General features: G+C 38.6%; 1 protein-coding gene across 3 annotated transcripts in view; it reads left to right on the top strand.

Moving 5' to 3' along the window:
- The first annotated feature begins 1,982 nt into the window (after positions 1–1,982).
- LOC143290589 (intraflagellar transport protein 57 homolog) overlaps positions 1,983–11,311 on the top strand; it is a 32,870-nt gene continuing 23,541 nt past the window's right edge. Inside the window, exons 1-4 of one of the 3 annotated variants that reach the window (XM_076600168.1) lie at positions 1,983–2,033; positions 4,031–4,198; positions 6,841–6,949; positions 9,730–9,783. In XM_076600168.1, the coding sequence (XP_076456283.1) occupies positions 1,987–2,033; positions 4,031–4,198; positions 6,841–6,949; positions 9,730–9,783 (378 nt within the window). In that variant the 5' untranslated portion in view covers positions 1,983–1,986. Of the gene's footprint in view, positions 2,108–4,030; positions 4,199–6,840; positions 6,950–9,729; positions 9,784–11,311 lie in introns of all 3 variants that reach the window. The other 2 variants (XM_076600169.1, XM_076600170.1) reach the window with 2 other exon arrangements.

Here is an 11,311-nt window from a genome sequence, read left to right as displayed (position 1 = left end):
ACTGATGCAGGTTTGGGTAAAAGCAACCACACTGTGATCAGAGTGAACTTGGCATGGCAGTAGCAGTAAGAAAGAAACTCCGGGGGTTCGCCACAACGTTTCAAAAGCTGACACTGACAGAGCATGCACTGAGTAGATCGAACTGAGACCAGCTGACCGGGAATCGGCCAGAACTTAGGGACAAGACAGCAGAAGAGTTCTGGACCTTCGTTAAGAAGACACTAAACGCTGCGATAGGGAAACACGTACCTAAACCAAAGAAGACATGTACACAAACTAAAAAGTAGATGGCCAAGAAAGCTCTGGAAAGTGTTTGAAAGCAACACCAACTGTGGACTGAAAACAAAAGCAGACAGCCAGGTAGACAGGTGGATAACCAGGAAGATGGAAACTGCAGTACCGTGAATATGTTAGATCCCGCAACCAACCAAGAAAGCAACCAGAAAACCGCAGAGAAACATGGGGAAAAAACTGTTGCAGCACAGGCAAAGAAGGATTCAAGAACCTTCTGGTCATTCGTCAGGAGCAAGACGAAAACTAAGATCGAGTGGCGTTGCAGACCTAAGCCGAGAAAATAATTATGACAGATCAAAGACTCTTAACTGATCATGAAAAGGCGATCCTCTCAACACTTTCTACAATAGCGTAATTTTCCCTGTTGAAAAAGACAACGACCTGTCTGAACCATCCCACTTCACCCACATCATGAACAGAGGGACGCTGTAGAATTATTGATATCTCAATCGAGATTGAGGTCAAGAAACTTCTGAGTGGGCTCCACACAAGCAAATCACCAGGTTCAGACGGGTTGTCTCTGACTTTCTCTGTCTGTCTTGATTCTCTCTCTGTGCATCTCTTTCTAATTCTCTCATTCTCTGTCTGTCTCTCTCTGGCACGGCAGACAGAGAGACAGTCTAAATTTGATAAAGAGAAGCTCGGCAGGGAAACAGACAGACTAGATAGATAGATATTATTTCCCCCTTGTGTGTGTGTGTGTGTGTGTGTATGTGTGTGTTGTCTTTCTGAATGAGCTTGCGCTTTGTCTTCTACTCCCCCCCTCTCTCCCACTCTCTCTGTGCGCGTGTGTGTGTGTTGACTTGTCTATCTGTGTGAACTCGCGCGTAGTCTTCTTATCTGGAGTTTTCTTTCCTGTTCTTAATTTGACCCATTTAAACTGCTTTCTACGAATATTTCCGTATTCGTTTATTTTATTTCATTATTTTATTTCATTTTTGTGTTAATATCAGTTTTAACAAACTCACCGAGGATAAAATAATTATATAGGCTCTTATATATAAGGCCTTGACAGTGCGTTGGGTTTTTGCGATGTCGGCATCTGCTACTTTTCTTTCCTTTCTTGTTTGACAACAGGTGAGGTTTGGGCACGACGGCCGAATCTGTCCGCACGCTCTGACCCTCCTTGAAACTGAAACTGTTGAAACGATCGATGACTCGCAGTCGAGATAACGGATATTGACGACATGATATTCTGCACCAAGTCCTCCAATGCATCGCGGCCACATGCATGGGCACGAACGAACGGTAACTTTTCACTGAGTCGACTTTTGTCTCTGACAGAAATTCCTCGAGCTGAATTTAGGAAACTAAAGTGGGACGGAATGAGTCGCACTTTAGCATCCTAAGTTCTTGAGCTGAACTCAGAATGCGAAAGGGCGATTATACCGAAAATGATGGTGTTTTGGTTGTTTGGTGTGAGTGTATGCGTCTATGCAGAAACTTTTGTCGATTGTTTTGGCAACTGCATAGGAGCCTTCAGAAATTCTTTTTCGTTTAATTTTTCTAATAACCGAGAAGAGAATTCAAAATGCTTTCTATGATGCTAAATTAATATACAAATTCAAACAATATGTCAATAACAAAAATAAATATAAAACAAGCACAAAAAATAATATTTTTACGTCCACAAATACACAATCATAACTGATCCCTATGATCGGAAAAGGAAGTTGTGAGGCCCAATAATACATGCGCAAAGAGCACATTCTCCATGCAGTTTGGCGTTCAGTTGCGAGGTAACATAGGCTTCTTACAGACACTTATTTTAAGATTCGTGGACACTTCTCAAGCTCTGTGGAAAATCAAGTGGGTAAGCAGAATGTACAGATAAATATCATTGCCAAAATAAGTTTCTGATTGTAAATTTGTTATAACGCAGGTCAAGTGCAATGTAATCATTGTAATGTCACAATGTGTAGTAGACATTGATGTTAAAATGTTCCGACAAGAACAACGTGAACTTTTTTCGCAATATACAGTTTTTCTTTTCTTTCATTAAAAGCTTCGTAATGCAGATGATGTGCATTTCAAACTTTTCATGCTGTAATATTTTCATATTTTAGAATATTAATCAACAAGACATCCAGGATAGAAGGAATTTCTCATGTATTCTCACAGTACAATAACACACGCGCACACACACACACACACACACACACACACACACTCACTCACTCACTCACTCACTCACTCACTCACACACACACACACACACACACACACACACACACACACACACACATATGACTATTACCACCACCACCACTACCACTACCACCACCAGGACAGGATCAAGATGAACACACATATCTCAGCGATTGTTCCTCATCAGTTTTGGGGATCAGCCTATCACATGTTTTTGAGACTTACCCTCTGGTTGCCAACCAGAGACTGCAAACCCAGTGAGTCTCCAGGGTCTAGATGGCAGTTACTTTTAATTCCTTTGATTACAGTCAGACAGTACATGGTCAGAGAGACAATGTACCCTACCCCTCTCTCTGTGTTCCCTGACCATTGCACTGGAGAAAAGCATTCCCTGCCTTAAGGTCTCGAGAGTTAGACTGCAAAATTGATGGTTGCCCCAGTAAAGCATCTATTTCTCAAAAACTGCATGAACCATACTGAAGTTTTTGCATCCTAGCTCAAAAATAAAAAATAAAAATTTGTGTTATTAATTAAATTTCAGGCCCATTCGTTTATTTTATCGTTGTTAATATTTATGGAAAGTCTTTTTTTTTCTTTTGTTATCATGCATGGTCACAATCAAAGAGACAAAATAAAATCACAGTAATGACAAGAAAACACATAACACAACACATGCTCTAACCATGAAAAAGTGTTATGTCCAGTTAATCCACAAGAAATGAATTTGAGTCATTTCTGCTGAGTTGCAAAACATTCAGGAAAAACTGCACCATACCACATCGAGTCACACAATTCACAGCATACTTTTGTTTATCAAGTTGAGGGTAGGGTTACCAACAGGGAACATTGCCAGCTTCAGTGTCAATAAAGTCAGAGACACTTTCTTGCAGTGTACAAAGTCATAACATCACAGGGCCAGTGTGATGAAGATGCTCACTTGATGCTGGTGGTTGATTTTCTACCCCCATTTAATTTCTTTCACCGGTTGTTGTGTGGTTTTGTCAACAAGGGGTGTGAGGATTGACAAAGTTTCTTCTTCAGAGGCCATATCTGCCATTTCAGGGTCAGGGTTTCAGGAATCAGAATAAAACAACGAAAAAATGAGCAAATTGCTGTTGAAAGTATTCAGTTCACTTGATGGAAAAATGCTTTTCCCAATAGTCCCATTTTTGTGTCATTTAAATGGCATAGGTATTATAAATCATTTTTCAGTATCCATGTAATGCATGTTAATACATTTATGCATTAAGCTGATGATAAACAGTCTTTCACATCACATCTGTTCATCTGTGTGTGTGTGTGAGTGTGTTTGTTTGTTTGTATCTGTGTGAAGGGGGGCTCATTTAAATATATGATTTGATTCTATATTTATGTGTTTGTATGCATCTGTATGTGTGTGTATAGTTTGCTGGTCACATTTTGGTGTGTATATGTAACAAAATGTAATTTATTATATATATAACCTTGTTTTTTGTAAAGCACCTATAGCAGATTTCTGAATTGTGTGCTATGCAAGTATCCAATATTGTTGTTATTGATATTGTTATTGTAATGATAATTTTTTTTCTGTTGATATTATTCTGAACAGCATAATGTCTGAAGACCGTCGGCGTGGGGGTGGAGATGAAGGGGAGGATGGTGGGCCTGGTCTGGTGTACATGCCCTTTGTCATCATGGAAGAGCTTACCGACAAACTGCGACTCTTGGACTATGACAGAAACTTTCTGCGCAAAATGAACGTCAAACCCATTTCTAAGTGAGTACTCAGTAGCTGTTGTTTTTCCTTCGCAAGCAAAGATGAGCATGAGCTTGACACTGGGTTGGTTTGCACATGACTGACCAGTCCAACCTAATTGGGTCTGAAGTCTTTTAACAGTGCAGACAGGGGAGTATCTGTTTCTAACTTGTGGCTTCTCAGTATTTTCACAACAAAAAGATATGTTTGTCTTTCTTTTTTTTTCTTCTTTTTTTTCTTTTCTTTTTTTATCAGTACTGTACTGTGCATAACACATTGCTACAACATTTGTATAGATATGCAAAATACCTTTGTAAGTAGAAAATAAAGTAAGATTTGAAAAGTAAATGAGTACTGACTTTGGGAAGTTGAAGTTTGATTGGAAGTCCATGAAGTAGTTTAAGTACTAGAGTATCAGTATCAGTCGCTCAAGGAGGCGTCACTGCGTTTGGTCAAATCCATATATGCTACACTACATCTGCCAAGCAGATGCCTGACCAGCAGCGTAACCCAATGCGCTTAGTCAGGCCATGAGAAAGTACTAGGAATGGAATCAAGGTTTACAGGACAAGTGATGCTATTGGAACTGTTGAAAAATATTAAATAAAAAAAAAAGAAAGAAAAACGATAACATGAGCTTTTTTTTTCTTGATTTAAGCAGGATCATTGCTTTTTAATAAATATTTCATTGCCTGTGATTGTACATGTCTTTGCATCAGAGTTGTAGTAATACAAAGATCACTCCTTATTCCTTTTGTTTTATTACTTCTTTGTTCAATACTCCTGTGTCTGATGTTTAGTATTTTGCAGTAACACCTCATTTCCACAAGGCCCCTTTTGTAGTCCCTTAACTTGGCTGCCATTGAAGTCTTAAAATTCAGTGCTGAATTCTGACCTGTTTCCGGTTGTCCTCTGATTCCCTGCAACAGTATTTTTCTGCTTGCATTCAGCAGTACATCCCATCCAGACATTGCCTGTCAGTGTGTATGTGTATGTTCTGTGTGTATTTTGTTAACTAGTTTGATTGTGTTAAGAACTTGCAGAGCAGAAAAGTCATTTTATTGACTCACTTGTGTAAACAAAGTGAGTCTATGTTTTAACCCGGTGTTCGGTTGTCTGTGTGTGTGTGTATGTCTGTCTGTATGTGTGTCTGTGGTAAACTTTAACATTACCATTTTCTGTGGAAATAGTTTGTCCGTCAATACCAAATTTGGCTTAAAAATTGTAGGAAAAAATTCTCCACAGTCATAAGTCATCCCAATGAGAGTTTGTGAGTCTCCCAAATGAAGCTGTGTTTCCCATATCATTAACGGTTTATTTCGTTGAGGCCATTTCCGGGATTTCAAAAACCCCATATAACCACATCCCTGTTGCAGTAGCATTGGCAATGTTTAGTGAGTAGATGGCGTGACCTCGATTGTGTTGTTCGCAGTTAAATGGAAAGAAATACAAATTCTGGACAGAACAGATATATTGACACGGACTACATCATCAACGTGTTTACTGCATATGAATCTTTTAAAGTGGATACCCAATTAACCAGAATGAACATAAAAGAGAAATTGAATCGACCGTGTCATACTTTCCCGGTGGGTGTAACTAAACTTGTACATCTGTCTAGATCCAGAGAAAAACGGCTAAATGTTGCAGTGTGATTGTGGTGATAGCCATGTCTCCTTTACCGTGGACTTTAAAGAATTCTAAATTGCCCTTAAAGAATTTCTAAATGCCCGAGATATGCCAAAATGATTTGATTTAAACAGCGTTATCACTTTGAATACTGCAATTGATTTATCGCCTTTGAAAAAGCATGCTTGAATTTTAATTTTTGAATGTTGTTCATGGATCTGCAATAGTGCAGTGAGTAAGACCTTCCCACCCGAACATGCCGGGTTCAAATCTGTGCTTTTTTTTTTTTTTTTTTTTTTTTTAACCCAAAGCTTTATAATAACAAATACAGAACACATATTAATGATTAGATTTAAAAAAAAATTTTTCTAAGTGTATCACAAGTGAGTGTTTAAGGCCTTGCCTCTCTTGTTATTTTATTATTGTTATGATTTTATTATCGTGTCATTCTTGTTATTATTGGTATGTTGGGCTAACAGCAGAATGAGAGCTGTATGACCAATGGTTTCTCCACTGCAATGGGATTTCATTCACAGCTTAGTCTTTTGTGAAAGACTGAATCTCAAATTAGAAAGCAAGATTGCACTGGCCCATAAAGTGCTGCAGCCTTGGAGGCTAGTTGGCGAATGGGAACCATCCCAACATCAAGTGTACTAAACTCCTCTTGGCTGAGAGAGTCATGATGTAAGCTGGGCAAGACACTCGCCACTATAATCAAATTCTAACCCAAATAGTCATGGCAATAGTTTCGTCCTCTGCTGTTCTGATTGTCATTGTTGGACATGACTGACTGTCAGATCTCTTCCTACCTCTTCCTGGTCTGCTGTTTCTCCAGCTTTCTGCTTACATGTATATATAAGGTTTTTACTTTAAAAAAAAAAAAAGATCTGTGAATTAGAGACTGTTAATAGTAAATAATAGTGTTATGCTTGCTTGTGAATGAGTGCATGGTTTGGAAACTGTTGATTTGTCTCTGCACAAGATTCAGCACCATGTGAATACTTTCATGATGATGATGATGGTGGTGTGCGCAGACATTACTTTGCCATTGCCACCAACCCAGGAGAACAGTTCTACATGTTCACGTCTCTAGCGGCATGGCTGCTGCGCACAGCGGGGAAGAGCTTCGAGCAGCCACAGGAGGTGGGTGGAACTTTTTTTTTTTTTTTCATTTTTAGTTTTTGTGGCTCACACTGTCTGGAATTATGCTGCCTGTTGGTGTTAGGCACCAACGGACACTCCTTCTGTTCAAATTCCAGCAAAAGGTTTTGCAAGGTGTTTTTGTGACCTTTTTTTTCCTCCACTGTAAAAGTTGTGTGTTCTGCTTATGGATGTGTGTGTATGTGTATGGTTGAGTGTAGTCAGTCATTTTCTGGCATGGCTGCATCGTGTGCATGTGAATGGGACTGCCGGTGTGATGAGTCTAAATTTACTAAGAGAAATGCGCTATACAAATGCCATTCATTCATTCATTCATCTCTTCTTATGTGTTGTATGTTGTATGGCATAGCTGCCAATTTCAAATGAAATTGAATAATTAACAAACACATTTGTTTTCTTTTTAAGGGGTAATTCAGTCTTTGCTTATGGAAAAATTTAAGGATAGACATTCCAAAATTTCCATTATTATTTTTACCTTATTATAGTTGAATGGCACAGGTTTTGCACTCACATGCATGCATACACACACACATGCACACACACACACACACACACACACACACACACACACACACACTCACTCACTCACTCATTTACTTACTCATGTGCACACACACACGTGCATGCACATATGCATGCACACATGGACATTTATTTCATGTGAATAACCAAGACCTTAACTTCATGCATGCTCCATCTACCACACCAACCAGTTATCCTGCATATGCCCCCAATGAATCCCAACACCCAACACACAACCTTACCTCGTGACAAGCTGGCCAGTTTCATCCTTTTGCTGTGTAACTGCTGATTAGGTAAATGTGATCACTTCTCAGATACTGTCACAGCAACAAACATTTACCAGTTGATTGTAACACTGTCTTGGGTTTTAACATTGTTGATTTGAGCATAACGTAGTACGTATTCAAGATAACTGGCTGAATGAAATTGACTTGAATTGGTTACGCAGCTTTTTGGTTTGGAATTAATAGCAACCATACCTGTACCACGCCAATCCACATAACAGTATTGTAATCGTCTTTCTTCGTCTTCTGATCCATAAAGCAGTGTTGCTACAGTTTGTTGTTCTTGCAAACTGCTTACCTGATTTCTGTTTTCAGTGCAGTCAAGTCCTCGTCGAATCCAATGTACCCTTTTGTATATATTTTGTATTATCGATGATGTAATTTGGTCATTTTCTGTATGCGATTTTGAAATTGTTAAAACTCGTTTGTTGAATTTGCTTTCTGAATTGGGCTCTTTCCTCTCAAAGTCCACATTACTTCATTTGTAACTGATACTTGAGACTGACAGTTGTGTGAATGTATGTGTGATAGTGCATATTTTTGACTCACTTGTGTAAACAAATTGAGTCTATGTTTTAACCCAGTGTTCGGTTGTCTGTGTGTGTCTGTGTGTCCGTGGTAAACTTTAACATTGACATTTTATTTTCTCTGCAAATACTTTGTCAGTTGACACCAAATTAGGCATAAAAATCAGAAAAATTCAGTTCTTTCCAGTCATCTTGTTTAAAACAATATTGCACCTCTGGGATGGGCACCAAAAAAAAATAATGAAGCCTAATTATATACAAACTGCATTTACTGTTATATTTATAATTTTTGTATTCTCTAAACTTGGCACTTTGATCTGATATTCTGACCCAACAACAAGAGCAGTCATTATTATCATTTTTTGTTCAAACAGGAACTTCTTTTGCTAAGCATGGAAGTTTTATTTATTTTGCAAATGTTTTGGTGCAGATAGTAAAGAAGGGAAATTACTCTAATTAATGCTAGGGGACTTAATTTGCTTTAAACTGATCTTTCTCATCTTAAACATTACATTTTGAAATTATACTCAATACATAAAAAGCTTGTGTGTTTTATTCTCAGTCACAAGTGAGTCTTGAAGGCCTTGCCTCTCTTGTTATATAATAATCTAGACTTGATTATGAAGTTTATGTTATTAAGCTTTGTTGCTTTGCTAAGTGCATTTAACCTAATCAATTGCAGAAACTTTTGTTTGATATTGTTTGTGAATATATTGTGGGTTTGCATTCATGTTTTGTCTGTCAACTCATTAGGCTGCGATAATATTGTTCTTTAAAGGTTTGTGATTTAAACTGGAAATCGTTCTGTAATCTTTATTTCCAAGTTAATTAACCATGTCGTTTGTTTCTGATTTGTGGTCAACAAAGCAAGGACTCCCCATAGGCTATTTAAACATAGATAATGCAACAAACAAAAAGATATTGCAACCATTTTTTTTTTTTATAACAGCAGAAATCCTTTTCATACATTTTGTTTTGCTGAATGTCGACTGTCTTCACACATGATAGATGCTGATATGGAAAAAAAAAAGTGCTATCAATATGCCATGGCATCAGATTATCCACTCAGATTCCACTCAACTCAGAACTATAGGTTTATGTATTTTGCTTAAGATGTTTAACAGTATTGAGGTTTATGACATTGAATAAGTGTTAAGATTTAGAAGGTAGTGTCGTAATACTTGTTCTGCGTAAATGACTTTATACTTCAGTTTTAAGGGTTTCTGGTTTTTCACTATTTTGCCACTTTCTGTCAGTGGTGGACGTCTTATTTAGCTGGTTAAAGGGTGAGACTAAGTTCCAAAAATATGACAATTCATGAATGAGTGTGTGTGTGTGTGTGTGTGTGTGTGTGTGTGCGCGCGTGTGTGTTTCTTAAAGGGAATTGTTTACAATGTGAATTGCATGTTGTATGATTTTTGGTTTTCAGTATGATGACCCGAACGCCACCATCTCCAGCATTTTGGAGGAAGTCAGAAAGTTTGTAAGTGTTGTAAAGTTGTGATGTTTTGTGTATTGCACTCAGCAATGTGCCTTGTACTGTGTTGCATTACTCTTTTCTCACAACAGATTTCTCTGTTTGAAATTCAGACTGCTCTCCCCAGGGAGGGCACGTCACTGCGGTGAGAGCACTGTGCATGAACAAGAAATTTCTGTCTGCAAGTGTATTTGTTTTCCTAAAAAAGCAGATTTTTATACTGAATTTTGTTAGGGACAACCCTTTTGTTGCCATGGTTTCTTCTTCAACAGCATGACAGTCAGAGTTCTTGTCCACATTTAAAAGGAAAGGAAACAAATTTCCTTATCAAAATCCTATCTGCACTGTCAGTGTGTTTATTGCATGCCAGTGTTAAAAAGGGAGTGTTGAAGTAACTGGATTAAAAGTAATGAACGCTGGAGATCATTTATGATAGCACTTCGTCTTGCAATAGGATCACTTTCTGTTGGAAGCCTTTGGCACGTAACAGCTACTTTTGCTGTGAAGAATTTGAGTGCTAAAGTCATGGAATAAGATGGGAATAGGTTAAAGTTCAACACATGCGAACATAAAGGGTGTTTGGATTTGATTTTCAGTACTATTGATGATGATGTTTGAACAAAAACGCATATAAAAATGAGGTTACACAGTAAAAGAAATCCAGTTTTTAGGTCTGTAGACCTTTTTCAAGGTTGAATGATGAAATGTGAAAAATGATGAATGAAGTATGACATTTTTTTTATGACTGTACTACTCACTGTCTCTCTCTTGTCTTTCTCATTGCTTTTGACCGTGTGTTTGTTGGTGTGTCTGCACACCCAGGGCGTGTGAGTCTCTACACATTCACTGAAGTGCAGAAAGGCAGTGAGACATCAAGGCACCAGGTCTTGGTCAAATACGTTCAGTCTCAAGATTTTTGGTCTGTTGGTGGTGGCGCCAGAACTTCTCATGTCTCTTCCTTAGAGTCGTGCTGGGTGGGGGTGTGCATCTGTTCGATGGTTGTGCAACACGTCAGTAATCATGTCATGTTCTCTCTTGTTGAAGTGTTTGGTCACCAGTCATGCTAAGTGTTTTTTCAGGGCCACTCTTGTTGAAGTGTTTGGCCACCAGTTATGCTAAGTGTGTTTTTTCAGGGCCACTCTTGTTGAAGTGTTTGGCCACCAGTTATGCCAAGTGTGTGTGTTTTCAGGGCCACTCTTGTTGAAGTGTTTGGCCACCAGTTATGCCAAGTGTGTATGTTTTCAGGGCCACTCTTGTTGAAGTGTTTGGCCACCAGTTATGCCAAGTGTGTATGTTTTCAGGGCCACTCTTGTTGAAGTGTTTGGCCACCAGTTATGCCAAGTGTGTATGTTTTCAGGGCCACTCTTGTTGAAGTGTTTGGCCACCAGTTATGCCAAGTGTGTATGTTTTCAGGGCCACTCTTGTTGAAGTGTTTGGCCACCAGTTATGCCAAGTGTGTGTGTTTTCAGGGCCACTCTTGTTGAAGTGTTTGGCCACCAGTTATGCCAAGTGTGTATGTTTTCAGGGCCACTCT

Source organism: Babylonia areolata, chromosome 15 (genome assembly GCF_041734735.1).
Source record: "Babylonia areolata isolate BAREFJ2019XMU chromosome 15, ASM4173473v1, whole genome shotgun sequence".
Classification (NCBI taxonomy): domain Eukaryota; kingdom Metazoa; phylum Mollusca; class Gastropoda; order Neogastropoda; family Buccinidae; genus Babylonia; species Babylonia areolata.
The sequence above is the reverse complement of the archived record's forward strand: the minus strand, read 5'-3'. Positions and strand labels throughout refer to the sequence as shown.